Below are 17,806 nucleotides of genomic sequence, written 5' to 3' on the forward strand. Positions count from 1 at the left end.
TGAAAGCAAAAACGATGAGAAAATTGAATTAATTTTATTTTTTAAAGTACATTTTTTATCTAGTACCAAAATGCATTCAATTTGATAAATGTTTAATGTGTAATAATTATTTACACAGATATAGGTGTATAAGATACAGATACAGATATATATATGTAGTTATTTATATATAATTACCGAGCATTATGTGCTGTTTGCCTAGCCCACGCACAGAGAAGGAACAACCCACGATAGTTGAAATGCTACAAGATATGAGATATGAAATGTATGTATTACAAGTACCTACCAGAACTAACATAGTATATGCTATACACCGATATAAAAATATATATATATGTACATATATATGTAGAATATGTGAAATCGAAATCGAACATTGATTGATAATCTTCTAACCACCCTAGCCCACGCGCAAAGCGAATCGAATGGAATACGATATCCATGACTACCTACCTACCTACAGAACCTACTCGTATGACTAATCGAACCCAGACAAAACGAACCCCTAAAACAGAAAGATTGAATGTTGTTTGTTTAAATGTTATAAAGTACCGATAAACGAAAGCATAAATATTAGACGAATTGTGGGAGTGGCACGTTGGAGTTGTGCGTGTGTGGATGTGGGAGAGATGTGTGTGTGTTTTGGGTGAATGTCCCTGAAAGACAATGTCCGAAAAGCTTTAAACAAATACATAGATATTTATATATATAATCCTTGGAAGGTGCAAGAAGATCCATTTACCATATTTGAGTTTGTTTTATCCCGTTCCCTGCTATGTCTCCATATCATCCAACGTGTCCAGCAAATAATTAATGTTCTATGTACTTCACGCAAACAAACGAAACAAAAAAATGTGCATTAAAAAAACACAATCTATTAAATAAAAAACTTGAAAGGCAAAAAAAAATACCACATTTTTTTTGCATACTTGATTTAAATTATTATTATTGTTGCACCATTTAGAGAATAATTAATTAATGAATTATGAAATATTTTTGATTGAAGCATGGATGATTGAGGAGCACACACAAAAAATGGGAAAATTATATGCTTTATGTTTGCATGAACAAACAACATTTTAATAATGTAAACTCCTGAATAAATTATGCAATAAAATGATAGAAATTCCATGGAACTCAGTGGAATAATACGGACTATGTCTGTAATCAGATTCAGAGCATGGCCAATCGATGAGGGTAATTAAAATGCACAAATGGAAACTGTTGTCATACATTTGCTAAAGGCTTTTCTTCATTTTTAAACCATTAGCCAGAAGTGTACTTACATTTTACATTAATGGATTGCAATCTCCGCATTAAGCTGCTCTCATTAAGCTGCTGAAACACTGAACTGACCTAAAATCGGTGGGCAAAATGGACTGCCGCTGGCTGGAGTCTGATGGTGGGATCATCAGAACTTCTTGGGATTAAAATTTATACATTTTGCACAAACTGAATAATTGATAATGGCACAATGGACTTGGTAGCGCCGCTGCGGCTTAGAGAGTCTGTGGAACGGATGTAGAGACAGATGTCGGGCGCTGGCTCTGGCTGCTGGCTCTGGCTGCTGGCCAACGAACCCGAGCAATGAGCGGAAAACCGCAATGTGAAAAAGCCATTTACTGTTTGGCCTTCCCATTGCCAAAATTTCCACACATACATACAAGCCACCCAACATTACGAGCGCACTTAAAACAGGCCAGGAGCCAGAAGTCAGGTCATAGAGCAGAAGGCTAAAACATTTTTGGGCAGGGGCTGGGCCATGGCCACTCAGTGCGGCTGTGTCTTGGGTATGTGTCAGTCAACCTGTGACGACCACCACCGAATCTGTCGCTGCGAGTCGAGCAGCAATTCTTCATTTCCGGTGCAGCTTAAGAGCCATGATTCCTTCCCGACTCCTTCCTTCCTGGTTACCCTCTCTCTCTCTTCCACCCTCTCCCTCTGTGTGTGTGTGTGTGTGTGTGTGTGAGGAAAGCCTTTCTTTTTGTGCGCTGCGGAAAAAGCGAGCAACGGCAGCGGAAGTTGCTTGCCTGACCCAGACCCCAGCTCCACACAAACCAAAACTCGTTCCGGGTTTCAGTCGCCTTCAGTCTTCTACGTGTTCCTTACCTTGTCCTGCCCTGCCTTTCCCTGCCCTGCCCTCCCCTCTCGCGCTTTGTACTGTATGGTTTTCATTTCCGGTTTCCGCTGCTGTTCGAGTTACTTAAGCGGATTACAAGAGCAACAGCGAATGACGAAGTCAGTTGGAGAAGGAGCTGCAAATGATGAAGTAGACGACCGATTCCAGTCCTGTTCCTGTTTTGATTTACCAAATGTGTTGAATATTAATTGAGATTTATGGCCACTGCAGCCATGCCCATGCCTCGCCACTGGCCCCTCCACTAACACATTGTTTGTGCAGGCCCAAACATGGCCAGCTGCAGTTCCATTTCGGTAATTATGCCAAAATGACATATAGAATTTCGGTTGAACCAACATAGATGGACCTCATTAAAACGTGAAATTCAGTTGAAATGCTTCTTTGCTATCATTTATATTTAATTAATTAAATGCACCTAAGCCTGGCACTGGGCATTCTCCCAGAGCTGTGCCTGCGACTGGTAGAAGTTGACCAGTTCCTCCATGCTGACGTTGGCGAGCAACTCATTGATCTTCGGCACGACATAGTTCTGGTACAAAAAGTCGGTGATCATGGGCTGGATCTCCTCAAGGCCAAGGGAAATGAAGATCCTGCTATAGCGGTTCCAGAAGTTGTTGGTGGAGATGTTCCACAGCGAGTTCCAGTTGTCCATGAGAACGTCGGCCAGATAGATGGATTGCTTGAAGTCGACGATGCGCAGACCCGAGGAATTGGTCAGACTGTTGGCAAAAGTGTAGCTGCCCACAAAGCGCAGATCCACCAAGGCCTCATTGATCACATCTCGCTGACGAATGGGCAAACGGAAGCCGCCAATATTGACGAAGCCCTCGACCTCGGCAGCTCCCAGAATCTGAATCTTGGGGAAGATCACGTCGTAGGCTGCCTGGCCGGTCTTGCCGTAGTCGCTGGCACTCAGGATCTTGAAGTTGTTCAGGCCCTCGATACGCATGTTGCTCACATTGCCCTTCAGGCTGTAGTCGTCGGTGGAGATGTCGTAGGCGTAGAAGGGAGTGACGATAGGAGCAAGCACGGGGATACCCTCTGGGGCGTAGCCGCAGGGCATAATGCTCCTGAAGGCCTGCAGGTAGCGAGTCATTGCCGAGGTGAAGTTGGCACTACCAGCCTGCTGGGGCACTGGAGTGGCGCTCACTAGAGCAATGCCCAAGAGGGCCACAAGGAAGAGTTGGGAAGCCATTTCGATTGCTGACTCTGTTGGTGGGTGAACTGTGAATGGTTTATGATCGGGTTGGGTTCCTTTTATAGCTAGAATTCTTATCTACTCTGTTGATGTTTCCATGTTTAATGGGAACTTTCAAGTCTTATGATGGATTGCATATCAATGGAATAGCTTATTGTGTGGCCTTATCGCCACTGAGGCCTATTAGTTTTCTGCAGCCCTCACACATGACTCACGGGCTCGTGTAGCTGTTTGGGGGTTTCTCTGACAGCTGGCCACTTGGCACGCGTTTTCCCCAAACGATCCATTGACTGCTTACTGTCTGCCAAATATCGAGAGCCGTGTATGTTTGGTTCACATTTCGGAATGAGTTCTTGGAATATTCTTATTGATGAGTTCTTTAATCCCCTACCATAGGCAATCGACTAGCAGCTTAAATACAAACTTTAAATTCAGTTGAATTCTCCCACCACTCTAAGGGAACTTCCTTTAGTGGCGGAATTGATACATATATTTTTAATACCCCGCTAAGAAAAGATTATGGATAGGTAAATATTAATTGCGATAAAACCGATAAAATAATGCTAAAATTATAAAAGCGAAATGGAGATAAACGGAGTGCCAGAATTAGCATGAGAAATTGTAATTGGTAATAGAACTGGCGTTAGTGGAGACGTTTCTCCCATTTTTCATGGCAGGTGCGAGAAAAATTGGTCATTTGTGGACCAACCCATGGAGTAGTCATTATGAGGTCCCAAACTGACATAAATAGAAATCAAACTGACTTTGGGCATTACCTTGACCCCAGGGTACTGCTTTATGGGCTCAAGTAGCCGCTATGGTGCAGACCACAGCTGCGTTGTTGTCAGGGAAAAGACGATAGCCTATCAAAATATAATTTAATTAAATAAAATTACTTATTCACAAAGTTTTGATCTTAATAATAGTTACGTTAGTTGCATGGATAGAGAAATTAGAGAAAAAGATTTGGAGATGAAGAACAAAGTAATGCCTTGTCGGGCGGGACGAGAAATGTATGCTAATAAGTCTAATGAGGGCAGTGAAAATCAACCTCACCAGAGAAGAGTGTGTGGAGAAAGAGAATCCCGTGAAGGGATTGGAGATTGGAGAACCAAAGGAGAAATCACTTATCCAAAAGAAGGCGATGATTAACTGAGTCAAAAACGTGACACTGTCTTACGGAGGTGGAGAACTCGAGGTTAGAAGAAATTGAGCGACGTTTCACAAATCTATGATGAGATACGGCAAACAGGGCACTACAAAAGTGTTGTAGCTGTAAAGCTATCATTTATTCAAAGAGCCTAGGAATGGCAGGTAAATTCCTATTGAGGCGAATTATGGAAGACTCTTTCTGCCACTTTGTATCGATTTCTGTGTTAGCCCATTAACGTTGCTGTATTCTCTGCTATGTAAAAAAATATCTGTTTAAGATTTAAGAATTTTCATGGGCAACTATCGTAGCACAAACTTTACTTCATTAAAAGGTGAAACACATTTAGATTGCTGCTTTGCTATTATTATTATTATTTAAAAATTGAAACAATGGGGCGTATCTAGGCCTGGCAGTGGGCATTCTCCCAGAGCTGGGCCTGCGACTGGTAGAAGTTGACCAGTTCCTCCATGCTGACGTTGGCGAGCAACTCATTGATCTTCGGCACGACATAGTTCTGGTACAAGAAGTCGGTGATCTTGGGCTGGATCTCCTCAAGGCCAAGGGAAATGAAGATCCTGCTATAGCGGTTCCAGAAGTTGTTGGTGGAGATGTTCCACAGCGAGTTCCAGTTGTCCATGAGAACATCAGCCAGATAGATGGATTGCTTGAAGTCGACGATGCGCAGACCCGAGGAATTGGTCAGACTGTTGGCAAAAGTGTAGCTGCCCACAAAGCGCAGATCCACCAAGGCCTCATTGATCACATCTCGCTGACGAATGGGCAAACGGAAGCCGCCAATATTGACGAAGCCCTCGACCTCGGCAGCTCCCAGAATCTGAATCTTGGGGAAGATCACGTCGTAGGCTGCCTGGCCGGTCTTGCCGTAGTCGCTGGCACTCAGGATCTTGAAGTTGTTCAGGCCCTCGATACGCATGTTGCTCACATTGCCCTTCAGGCTGTAGTCGTCGGTGGAGATGTCGTAGGCGTAGAAGGGAGTGACGATAGGAGCAAGCACGGGGATACCCTCTGGGGCGTAGCCGCAGGGCATAATGCTCCTGAAGGCCTGCAGGTAGCGAGTCATTGCCGAGGTGAAGTTGGAACTGCCAGCCTGCTGGGGCACTGGAGTGGCGCTCACTAGAGCAACGCCCAAGAGGGCCACAAGGAAGAGTTGGGAAGCCATTTCGATTGCTGACTCTGTTGGTGGGTGAACGGTGAATGGTTAATGATCGCGTTGGGTTCCTTTTATAGCTGGAATTGCTATCTACATATATATTAATTTCATATACGTTGAGAGCTTCTGGGCCTTATGATTGATTGCATATCGATGGAATCGCTTATTGCGTAGCCTTATCGCCACTAAGCCGCATGCAGCCCTTACGTGATTCACAGGTTCATGTGGCTGGCCTGGGGGGTTTCTCTGACAGCTGGGCACGCGTTTTTCCCCAACGATCCATCGTCTGCTTAGTGTCTGCTTAATGCCAATAGAATAGCAGCGTAAAGTTGCTTCCGATATCGGACAGAGTTCCCGGAATAAATGTTCTTATTGATGTTGCGCTTAGTTCCAGTGGCCTGATCTGAAAAATGTGACTTCTGAAGAATTCTTGCTTATGTCGGGGGAAACCCTTCACAAAACAAAGATGGTAGTGTGCTAAGTAAAGGGAACGTTAGCCAACAGCAACCACCTAAAATGCATCCTCACTTTTCAGCGCGCGATATTTGTGCATTTTGCATTTCTGGGAATTATGTTGTTATTTGCTGCAGGTCTGATGGCTCCATTAGGCTCTACTTTTGTGTGCTGTGAGTGCTTTTTGAATGCGTGCGCGCCATGCTCGTTGGGAGGGTATTAGCGGTTGCTGCGTGGCCATAGACTTAATCTGGCTTATGTATCTCCTCCTCTTCCAGCTCCTGCTGCTCGCTGCTGTCTTAAATATGAGCAAATGCGTTTGCCTTCTGTGAAGGTTGCTCCATTCATTCATTCGGTTTTGGTTTTACTAGATATTTCGGTTCTGCGATTATTTGCAGCATGCGAAGTAGACGGCGAATCATTGATCCCACCTCTGGCATTGTCAACAGATGAAGCAGCAGCAGCCGAAGTGCCACATGGAATTTTCCTGATATTTCGTGGTGTCACCCCATTAACAATATCATTGTAATTCCTCTCCAAGGCGCAAATGCGAATCTCTTGGGCCACGACGATCGTCTCGAGTCTGTGTATTTTGTCGCAAGTTTTGGCAGCAATCTGCTCCGGAGAAAGCGGTGTCCTCCGACGATTGGCTGCATCGTTAGGCTCGTAGCACATGCTATTCCGATTCGCAAGAGATGTACAAATTGTGGAGTCGCTGTTGCTGGCATCTGCTGAATAGTGGGCTTCTGTACTGGAGCTGCGACCCTCACGATAGCCTGCGAATGTGGTCCTCTTTGGTTGTCGACGAGTCATCTTGGGGCTGGCGCTCCTCGCTGAGGTGCAATCCGGACGAGGAGCGGGACTGGCACTGTTTCGTTTCTTCATGGGTGTTGGGACTAAAATTTGGAACGATGTTATGACAAACAAATAAGGGAAGAAACAAGCAAGGCTCACCAGATATAAAATAACCGAAGAGAGCAGACGAGACTCTTTTCAGAGTGATTTGACTCCAGCTATGGCAAACAAATGAAGCTTCAATTTGAAAAAGATTCCAACAAGTTCATTCCCTTGGTATTTTGGGTAGTTCGACTCCTAGTTTTTTCGTGCGTATTACATGGGAATGCCTTTGTTTCAACATTTTGATTTGGTTTGGCAGGGTTCAGCGCTCAGGGAGATGGAAATGGCTCTGACGCTGGTGCTGGCTCTAGCTGTTGTTTTGGGGATGATGCCTGGTGGGACCATTGAAGCTTTGTCGGAGCGATTTCACTTGAAATGCAAAAGTTCAATTTACTGCAGGCGCCAGTTTGCTTTCTTTTCTCGTGTTGTGTTGTGTTGCACTGCGTGCCGTGCCGGAAACAAGCTACGCTTGCCTCGGACCACTCCCATCCACCTATCCAACATCCGCTCCCACATGGACACGCCCACGTACGTATGTATGTACATACATATGTACGAGAGTGCTCCCTGCCTGAGCCTGGACAAACGGGATGGTGAAAACAAAGCAAATGCGAGCTGAGTAGCCTCTGCATTGGACAGTTGTTACCGCTGGGCAAAGATGTCCGCAGCAGCGACCCAGGGAAAGGGACTCGGGGGCTCGGTTTTAGGTTCTGCTACTCCGGCTTTGCTTCCACGTAGCATCTAGCATCCTTTGATTCTGCCACCCCGAGCGGCGATACGGAGAGGATGTGTGTGTGTGTGTGATTGAATGGACTTTGAGTGTAGTACAACACTCGGAGCTGACGATGACCATGGCCATGTTGCCGTTTTACCATGCAAATGCCGGTGAAAACATTTTTTGGACACAGATCCACCGTGGGCCATGCTTGGCCTGTGTCGGGCATGGGTCCAAAACTGGACCGAACAGCTGCCGTCTGCCGCTTGCCGCTGCTTCAGTCTGCCCTGCAGCCATTGATGATGAGCGCAATGTTCATAACCTGCCCCGCCTCCCACAGTTGCCGGGTGGATGGGCTGCTTGTATGCTAATTCCCTCCAGGTGCACATGTGCGGATAGCCAGGTCGAGCCCGAGACGGAGTGTGCCCGGCGGCTGAACAAGATCTGCATTCCATTTCTGTTATATATACACACAAGATTGGTACACATTATTTTTCCCTGTTTCGAACAGATCAAAGTGACAACTGACCGCATTACATTACGGCTCAAGGTATGCTGAATATCCGCCAAAATTCATCCGATGATGGGGCTCCACTTCATTTGTGGCACACGACAACGACGGCCAACACTGTCGGCCACAACAAAGCATGGCCCACAGCCAATTTGGTTGGACACACGGCGAATTGGACCAAAGTGCGTGTGCCATCCTCCGCCTACTACTATCCTCCTCCTTCGCTTCCTCCTGCTGTTGCTCGCTGATGGTGTGCCTTGGGTGGGGTGGTTGTGGCGTTGTACGTACGAGTGTGCCATGTCTGTGTTTCGGGGGGATGGAGTAAGAGTGTTCTTGATTATACTTCCGCTTGCTTAATAGGAATTGCGCCACAAAAACCACATTATGCCGGCGCGTTGTCGCCCTCAAGTTCTTCTAACCTACCTGAGGTGAGCCCCGGCCGACCCCAGAGCATCAGCCCGATCCGGAGCTCAGCTGCGCTGCCGTTGCCTTTGCTTTGGCCTCTTTTAGGTTTCGGGCGGTTGGGCAGCCACAAAACTTTTACCGTTTGTTTTGGTTTGGCCCCCGCCCGGTCTGTGTGCCCGGATCCCCCTGCACCCACATGTATTGACTAAATTAATATTCTCAATTGAAAACTTTTCAACAATAGTTGCTGCTGCAAAGTTTTTCAGAGCCATTACACGGCGAGAAATCCAATTCACTAAATAAAACACAATAAAATGTATACAATTGTTGTGATCTCTAAAAAACAAGTTGGCAGCTCTGCAGCCTGTCCGACTACATTTATCGATATTTGCCTAAATTGCAATTGTTTGTTTATGTTTTGGCAACATTTGCATAATTTGTGGAGAAGGCTAATAATATAAAAAATAAAGTTAGTGATCAGAGTTAGTTAGTTAACAGTGAAAGTGAAACCGAAGGGGATTACCTGCCCAAGCCAAAACTGCTTGCGTTCCCTGCGGCCACAAGTTTCTGGTACATGCAAGCATACACATGCATACGTACATATGTATGTATGTATATACATACACATGTTAGTAATGCATTTATCTGTGTATGCTTTCAGTGTTAATAAATACGAATAATTATTCTTCGCAATCAATCATTGGCCTCAATAACTGTCTCAACTTAAGATATCAGGTACACCGTACGTACACACATACACATACAAATGTTTGCTTGTTAAGTAATGTTTGTAATACACTTGAAATCATTTGCAATTTCATTCTTTCCTAGGTATTTTAATTGTGCAATGAGTCATTTCGAAGCCTTCGGACCCCCTCGAATGAGTCACTGGTAGCCATCGAGCATTGCCCTCTGAATCCGCTTGGCTATAAACCATTTTGCTCAGTGCAGCCTAGGCGGACACACCGCAAAACTTTTGCGTGTGGTTTTGTGTATTCCATTCTAATAAGTCGCTAGCTATCTAACAATTCAAATCTAAGAAAATTTCAAAATTCAATTTGCACTGCGGCGTTGTGTCGCTGCTGCTGGGGGAGTGAACAACAAAAGCCCACCTCATCTGGAAACTCCCTCGGTGGGGTCCCTTTGCATTTCTACAACCACACCACGCCACTCGATGCGACGGCAAAGTGAACAAACATTTCTGAAAACTTACTTGAATAGATTATTAGGAATTATCAAAACTTAATTTAGCTTAAGAGCGCTCAGCATAAGCGGGGGCCAGGCGGGACGTGGCATGCGGGCAGCTAATGAATGCGGCCCGGGTTCAGGAACAGGTGACAAACAATCAGTGAGTGCAGCACTTGAAAGGCGGCTTTTGAAGTGGTTGCCATTGAGAGAAACTTTTGATTTCAACTTGCAGGAAGGAGGAGACGACCTGGCCATTGATCTTGTCATGCCTTTGTTGTGGACGCTGGTAAATCCCCGACTAAGCGGCTTAGGGAGCGCCTCTGTGCTCGTGCAACTTAAAAGTTTAGCACATGCGATTTAAGCGCTAGAGGAAATTACATCAACTGCTGGGTTGTCATCACAGCGGGACTACGTTTATTAACTGGACTCGGAGATGGACGAGGCAACAGACACAGGACACAGACACAGCCACGGACACGAATCGATCTAATGAGGCTGCCAGCTGGCGGCAGTGTCTGGGATTGGCCGGGTCTGCCATATCCAGCTGTGTAATCGGCTTCAATTAAATCAAGCCAAACGACACCGGCAATTTGAACGTTCGCTTTTGTGCTCCCCACGAGCACGGACAAGGAGCTTGCAGCTAAATAGAATCCAGTCAATGTCGGAGTCGAAGTCGTAGTTGGAGTTGGAGTCATGGCGACCTTTTAGCAGCGCTTCCTGGCGAGGCCCGGCTTGGCCTCCTGCCCAGCCATTCACTCAATCTGGCGTTAATAACGTGGCACAAAATTTACAAGGGAAGTGCAGATGGAAAGAAATACTTGAGTTACCTTTACCTTGCCCTTGCCCTTATTCCGAGTCGATAATCGCAAAGGAAAACGGATGTCCAATTAGTTGTGTGCCAGCTTCCGGCTCCCAGCTCCCAGCTCTTCCTGTGCCCATCCAGCTCATCTTCGCCCGCTCTGAGCCTGTCAATTGCAGCCAGCATCCATTCCATTTCAGTCGAGTCGATTGCCAGTTGGAGGCCAAGCGACGCCGCCCGTCATTGTTGCCAGTTTGGACGCCAATGGCATAATTTTGATATTTGCTTGCCAGTCAATTGCCAACAATTTGCATAGGTTAATGTATGTTGGTATGTATGTATGTGTGTATGCTGTAGCTGATGTATATGTAATTCTCTCACTCTACTTTCAGATATGGCTTATGCTGGTCCCTAATCAATGCCTATTTACGTTTAAAATCCGTTTGGATTTGCCAGTGACGCGCTTATCGCGCTGCATGCTCGTCGGGCTAAAAATTGAATAAAGGATTTAAGGCCTTAAATTGGGAGGCACAGCAGCGTCGCCGACTTGCCACGTCAAATGCCTGCCAGTGTCTCAGAGTGTGCGTTGGCGTGTGCCCTTTCCTCCAAGAATCTGCGTGTGTGTGTGACAGGAAGCCAAACAAAAGCAACATGTGTAACTTGTATGGCATGGCAGCGTCAAAAGGCGAGAGGCTGGAAAAATCTATTAGAACGTGTCTTGCCTGCCAACCCGATACTTCTTTACCCATTCGCACAGCCGCTGCTCCATTTTTCCCGCTTATATTTCACCCGAGGGCATAATAAGCTTGCCTGCCGCCCCCTTTGCATCTCCTGCTTTCCTTTTTCTCTGTTTTTTTGTTGTATTTTTATTTATTTCCACGTGCGTGCGTGTGTGTGTGCCTGAGATATTTACTTATGATTGAGTTGCGTGGCGGCAGAAGAGGAAACATCGTGGGCACGGCACCCTCGAAACAATTTGGTAAGAGATTGCGGTTGCTTTACTGATTTTCTCACCCATTTTGTGTGCGCTTTCGCCCTCACCTCTCTACCATTTTCCACGACCGTTCGTTTCCTCCCTCTTCCGCCTGCCAGCCTGCCTGCCAGGAACTGTGGTGTGTGTGTGTGTGAGAGATGAAAATTTAAATTGATTTTGCATTGTTTGACTGTCATTGTTGTTGCCCTCATCGCCGGCCTGTTGGTTGTTGTTTCTGTTTATTTATCTTTTTGTATGTGGTGGTTCTCGATAAACCCGAAGCTCTGGTTATACATGGCTCGAACATTATTATAAATTTCAATTTGTGCTCGATAAACGTAGCCCCCGAATGGGTTTCGCTTTACTCTTACCCTTTTCTCTTTATAGGTGAGATGACTGGACTGGACTGTTCGCTTTTTGGGTTGATATTTCATACCGGGAGATGGTGTTATACATCAGCGCATACCAGGAGCTACTAATGCAGTTATAAGACTAAGCTTATATAAGGGATACATTTTTACAGATTTGGATATTCGTTGGGTATTGTCTGACATTCTACGAGCGTCTATGGATGGTGCTTTAACTATTAACAGTGCATTTTATGGATTTACAAATTCAAGGTAAAGGGATTTACAATATGATTACCTGCCACCTTTCAAGACTTTAATATGTTGTTCTTTTACTTCTCAGGCCTAGACACTAGGATATTACTGGACATTTCTAAGTATTAGCTGCTTTAGCTTGGCATATTCTTTTCTTACATTCTCGCAGCCTAACGAAGATCCCAAGTAAAGATATCACTATCCACGCAATTCCATGAAAGGATTAACGTATTATTTCTCCCTTTCAGGTTGTGCCAGACGTTCCCCAAAGCTTTGATCTGGCTCGGCATTGTTGTGCCCTCTTCCTACGATATGGCTTGGCATAACTCACCCCAGCATTGTGATGCGCTTTGTTTATGTGCGACCCAAGAATCATTTGTTTTTATATGAAATTGTTTTACGCTGCGGCAGCGATCAACCCTGGGCCTTCCGTCCGCCCCGCACTCTGAGTACAACTACAAAACTGATTCTTTGGTTTCCTTTGGGCCGGGCTGTTTGCTTTCTGCTTTCTTTGGCTGTTCATACAAATGTTTATCGACTTGTGCGTTGATTTTCCGCTTGCTTTGGTTTTACAGCAGCCCCAGTGCCAGTCCCATTTTCATCCTTCGAGGATTTTTCGGCATATCCATGTCAGAACGGAGCCTTAGCACGTGCACGGTAGGGTTAAGCGTTGCTGCCCCATTCCATCATTGACGTGTCTGCAGAGTGTGTATGTGTGTGTGTGGTACAGAGTGGGGTCCACATTTGGGGCTATGGATTGGTAATTGAATTTATTGTTTGACATTCAAAGTACCGTTGAGTCAATTACGCTGGAAAATTGGTATCAAAATATTTACGAGCTGTTTATTGCATTACGCAAACTTGATGCCATCATGCCAACCCTCCAGCCAAACCAATTCGATCCCCAACCCAACACACAAAAATGAGAAAAGGTAATGCAATTTACATGCTGATGCCAGCACCCCAGATACGACTGGGTGTCGGGGTTGTGTACGAGTACGAGTACCAGTATATTCTCAAGACAAATTACATGGAGGTGGAATCAAAAAAAAAAGGGGCAAACTTGTCGAGGTGTAAACTGGCCGTGTGCGTCAGTTAAATGAGTAAATGGGTTGGCCCATGTCCACTGCAAGAGATAAAGAATGAGCTGCTTGAAATCAGTGGAACATCCCATTCCAATACTTACTATTAATGGGTTTAATGGCCACCTTCCGATTGAGCTCCCGCAGGTCGGCCTCGACGGTGTCATAAGCGAGAGCATTTTTCTGGCAAAAGAAGCCATTGCGCAGCTGCATTGGCAAATGCAGCTGGATCATCTCGAGGCTGTGGGGATAGTCGGCCAGACGCGTGTAGATGCACAGCACATGCTTCAGGATACGAGGATCCGGCTCCAGTGTCTGCTGATGGACGATGCGACCCAGAGTGTGCACCAGATGGGTACGACGGGACAGACGACGGTTGAAAAACCTCAGACCCACCTCATTGTCCAGGATGCGGTACAAAATATACGAAGAGAGTATTTTGCACGTACGCGAGCCGTACTCCAGCTGGCTCAGCAGCTGAGGAATCAGCTCTGCTGCTATTGTGTAGCAGATGCTCTCCGTCGTGTTCAGTTGCAGCAGAACACAGACGATGGTCAGCAAGGAGAGGCGCAACTGTTCGATGGGACGCGTTTTCTGGGTGAGCTTCAGCAGCGGGGCCAGAAAGAACAGGAACTGGGTGCGCATCAGCTCCACTCCAGTGCTCGGATGCTTGGCGATGGACAAGAAGAGGCCAAGTGCTGCAAATATGCGCTGCGACTGCTCCTCATCCAGATTGTTGACTGACACCGCCGGAAAGATGTCAATCACCTCCTGCAACATCCCGGACACAGCACCACACGCTTGCCACAACATGGGGCCGAGCTTTCCGATTTTACTGCGACGCTCACAAAGCTCTAGCATGGCCTTAGGACGCGCCTCCTTGCTGCACAGATCCGAAATCCAACCACAGATGCGTTCGGCCTCGGCAAACTCTGCCATATTAATTTCCAAACCGCTCATTCTGTTTTCACGAATATCAATGCAAATGTCTGCTTGCTGTCAGCTTTTTATGCGCCGCAATGCAATTTGCCGACCACGTTGTTTGGGCTACAAGCCGATACCGGAATCTTTGCAACTATTAAGCCAAAAGTTTCTTGTAGCCGAGACAACAAGTCGAGCCTGAACTTGTTAACTTGAATATTGAGAATAAACGGATTACTTTAGCCAGATAAAATTGTGATAGCTTATAAAATGCGCTTTAAAAGATTTTTAATAATTTGACAATCTCACTTAAGTGTTGGAAAACGTAATTTATACTGACAATTAATTCGAATAGGGTAGCTATTTTATAAAGTTGTTTAACATCGCTAAAATCAGCTACATTAAATAATTAATTAGTAGATTTATACAGATTTATTTTGTAGTAATCATTTTGTTTGAGCGATAACCGCATTGACATGCATTCTCCCATCAATCTTAATATAGTCGCCCGTCCATAAAATTCTGCATTATTAACCAAACCAAAGTCTGTCCACACTGGCCAAGCATTTAGCTGAGAACTGAGACAGCAGCATAAACGGTACAAATACATATTCCATACATACATTCCATATGTATGTATGTATGTACATGCAGATATCTCGTTGGACGAACAGACAGGCCATTGGATAAATGAGCTGATGAGTTGCAGTTAATTAGAGCGAATTCATCACTCACTTGCAACACCCAACCCAAGCCAACCCGAGCCCACCCACATGCCCTGCTCCACACCCAAATGAATTATGCATAACAATGTGGGCAACAAGAACAACATGGAGCTAAACCATGCAATTAAATGCAAACAATTTTCCATAAATTATGTGCGGCAGCAACGTCACCCGAATACGTAGTTCCATGAAGCGACTAATGCAAAACGGAAGCGGAAATCTGTTTCGGTCTTCTGCATGCGTGGACGTTCCCGTGCCCCTTGTCACGTACTTCTGTGTGTGTCTATGTGTGTGTTGTGTGTGTTGGCGTGTTAATTGGCAACAACTCTATTATTAGAAGAAAAATTTGCTGACCCGTCAATGGCAGCAATTTGCCTTGCTAATTTTATGGCGGTCACACAAAAAAAAGACGACTGAAAGCCAGACAAATATAGTGGAGAGCGCGAAAATATTCAAACAGTGCAATCGGTGGGGGGACAGGGCAGCTGTGGCAATTCCCAAAAATATATTTGCATATGGCAGATCGATGTATATTAATGCAATTAAGTGATGCATTCCAAATTTTCAAATAAACAAATGCGCAAATAGCACTTTTGTCCTCCATCCCTATCGAGTTTGCATCTCATTTCCACGCTCGTTCCATTGTTACTTTTATATTTCGCGTGGGTGGCTGGGTCGAAAGGTATTAACTGCATTTTCTGGATAATTAGGCAGGTCAATTGCAGTCGGAATTTCCGGTTGCATTGCCCTTATTCAAATTATAAATTTCACGCTACACCAGACAAAACAACGACAAATAGTTATGCGGCCACACGACAAAAATATTACCCATTTTATCTGAATTAATGAGTGAATGGAATAAAGTTCATTTTTAATTTGAAGAGAAACCAATCCTCAGTGGAGTTGAAGCTCCCACAAGTCGCACAGAGTAGAGTGCACATCGTTATTAACTGCACTCCAAGCTAACCCATTCAGGCAAAATACCAAAATTGCATTGGGAGCCTGCTCAGCATGCCTTACCACACCACACCACACCACACCACGCCAGAAGGCACTGCAATGCGCACATCACCACATCAGAGGGCATACCTGGGGGCTATGGCATTTTGTCTAATTTAAATTAATATTATGCCAAGCAGCAGTAGCAGTGGCGGCAGTGCATGCCAGAGGCATTTTGGGCTTTATATCCTTTGGCCCTTTTTGGGGGCCCCAGACATAATGGCAGGACCATTCGAGCCCATTGGCCCATTGTTCGTTGTTGGCCACGGCAAATTGAAATTGAAACTGCAACCGGATGTAATTGGGCTTGCATACGTTCGTTTCGATTTGGTTTTGGCTCTGTTCCGCTTAGGTTTCTGCTCTACTCTTCCCAGTTCTGGATGTCTGTCTGTCTGTCTGTTGATAATATCATTGATAGCTTTTGCCACAATTTGTAACCGCAATAAGTTGTTGTTGGTCACAGTTGGAGCGGCAAAAAAGGACTGTCCATTACGTATGACTATGCACACGACTATTCCCCTCTACTCCCCCCATTGACTATGGGGCTGTACATCCATATGTCCACTCCCCCTTGACTCTGAGTGTGTGTGTTGTTGCTGTACTGAATAGCAACTGGAAATTGGAAATTTTAAGCTACCTTTATCTGTTGAATGGCTTGTTGATTATTACCCGAAGCTGGCGAATGGATTTGCAGTTGCTTCATTTGTGGAAATTAATGAACCAACACACACCCAACATAAGCTGCCTTCCCATTGTCTAAACCATTCTCTGTGGGTATCAAATACGTTTTGGAATTTGCCATTGTCTGTTTGACTCCGAGTTAGAGAGCGAGAGCTCCACAGGAAAGATATTTGGTTGCAGCTTTACTGCTTTGGATCTGCTTTCAATTTTTTAAATACTCTTTGAACTGCAGGAAGACACAGAGACAGTATGGATAAATCATTGGCATTGGCAAATTATTTTGAAACATTTAAATGGTACATTTTTTGCAGTGCTGGCACTTGCTCCCTGGGATAAAGTTTGTTTGATTAACTTTTTGCAACAGAATAAGCTACGGGGAAAACCCCAAAAAGGTAAGCCCCAAGCCCGCACAAAGTGTTCTTATTTATATTTGATAAGGTATTACAAGAACATGCCACACACAGACACAGACACAGCCACAGCAAACAGCACCACAGAAAACACGACACAGAGAAGCCCCAACCAGGGCCCCGGCGCCTGCGAGTTGGAAAACTAAAAAGTGTCGCAATTGTTGTGACTTGTAACTGTTTGCAATTGTTTAACTTTGGTCAATAATATCACCTGCGCCTGCCACAACCCACAACTACACTAAACTGCATTTAGCATCAGAAACAATGCGGCGTCTGCGGGTGGCAGGAGGGAAGAAGAGCTTAAAGGAGGAGCGGAGCTTGCCAGGCGCCAAGTGGCAAGTGGCAAGGGTACGTAATGCAACAAGTCCAAACACTGCACGTATTTACCATCTACTAAGTATTTTCTATGACTTTGTGCCATTGTTTTGCAGTAGCTTGCGTTTTATATTTTTATTTTTAATTTTGGGATACCCTTGCAGAGGGTTTTACGATTTTGAGCCAACAGTCCGTTAGTTTTCTTGCTAGTTCCTTAGCTCTTAGGATTTGTGATAGTCACCTTGCGCAAGTTCTGACTTGCATCTGCAAGTGTATCAAAAGCTTCGGCATGCCTGTTTGGTTTTCATTCTTTTAGAGGTTTACTCGAGCATTAAATAAGTCAAAACACTCACACAAATACGAAGAAGGAGGGCGATTGGGGAGAGGCCGGAGCCAGTGGCATGAGCAGCTGCTGGCCCGGTTAGATGGCTTGCTGGATGGCTCGCTGCCTGGGAACAATTGTCAACA

General features: G+C 45.3%; 3 protein-coding genes and 1 long non-coding RNA gene across 5 annotated transcripts; 1 reads left to right on the plus strand and 3 right to left on the minus strand.

Annotated features, from left to right (window-relative positions):
* Positions 1–2,555: 2,555 nt before the first annotated feature.
* Positions 2,556–3,335, minus strand: LOC117899061. Its single transcript, XM_034808827.1, has one exon. The coding sequence runs from the start codon at positions 3,333–3,335 to the stop codon at positions 2,556–2,558; it is 780 nt and encodes a 259-aa protein (XP_034664718.1).
* A 1,556-nt stretch (positions 3,336–4,891) lies between these two features.
* Positions 4,892–5,671, minus strand: LOC117899062. The gene has a single exon (XM_034808828.1). The coding sequence runs from the start codon at positions 5,669–5,671 to the stop codon at positions 4,892–4,894; it is 780 nt and encodes a 259-aa protein (XP_034664719.1).
* Positions 5,672–9,040: 3,369 nt separating this feature from the next.
* LOC117896181 lies at positions 9,041–12,659 on the plus strand. 2 transcript variants are annotated; one of them, XR_004649005.1, is made up of 7 exons: positions 9,041–9,213; positions 9,305–9,433; positions 9,475–9,991; positions 10,064–10,960; positions 11,023–12,223; positions 12,294–12,391; positions 12,454–12,659. It is a non-coding gene; the product is annotated as an uncharacterized LOC117896181 (long non-coding RNA). The 2 variants fall into 2 exon arrangements; XR_004649006.1 differs by having other exon boundaries at positions 9,305–9,385.
* A 487-nt stretch (positions 12,660–13,146) lies between these two features.
* On the minus strand, positions 13,147–14,284 carry LOC117896701 (CCR4-NOT transcription complex subunit 9). Its single transcript, XM_034805153.1, has 2 exons — positions 13,392–14,284; positions 13,147–13,331 (listed from the first exon to the last, which is right to left on the minus strand). Exons 1-2 carry the CDS (start codon positions 14,245–14,247, stop codon positions 13,297–13,299), a joined length of 891 nt encoding a protein of 296 aa, XP_034661044.1. The 5' UTR covers positions 14,248–14,284; the 3' UTR covers positions 13,147–13,296.
* Between the last annotated feature and the right edge of the window lie 3,522 nt (positions 14,285–17,806).

Source organism: Drosophila subobscura, chromosome O (genome assembly GCF_008121235.1).
Source record: "Drosophila subobscura isolate 14011-0131.10 chromosome O, UCBerk_Dsub_1.0, whole genome shotgun sequence".
Taxonomy (NCBI): Eukaryota; Metazoa; Arthropoda; class Insecta; order Diptera; family Drosophilidae; genus Drosophila; species Drosophila subobscura.

Bases quoted from the DNA above. Each gene is read 5' to 3' on its own strand.
- LOC117899062 (XM_034808828.1), bottom strand. From the start codon at position 5,671: ATGGCTTCCCAACTCTTCCTTGTGGCCCTCTTGGGCGTTGCTCTAGTG.
- LOC117899061 (XM_034808827.1), bottom strand. From the start codon at position 3,335: ATGGCTTCCCAACTCTTCCTTGTGGCCCTCTTGGGCATTGCTCTAGTG.
- LOC117896701 (XM_034805153.1), bottom strand. From the start codon at position 14,247: ATGAGCGGTTTGGAAATTAATATGGCAGAGTTTGCCGAGGCCGAACGC. The intron at 13,332-13,391 runs GTAAGTATTGGA...TATCTCTTGCAG, and splicing joins GGCCATTAAACCCATTAATA to TGGACATGGGCCAACCCATT.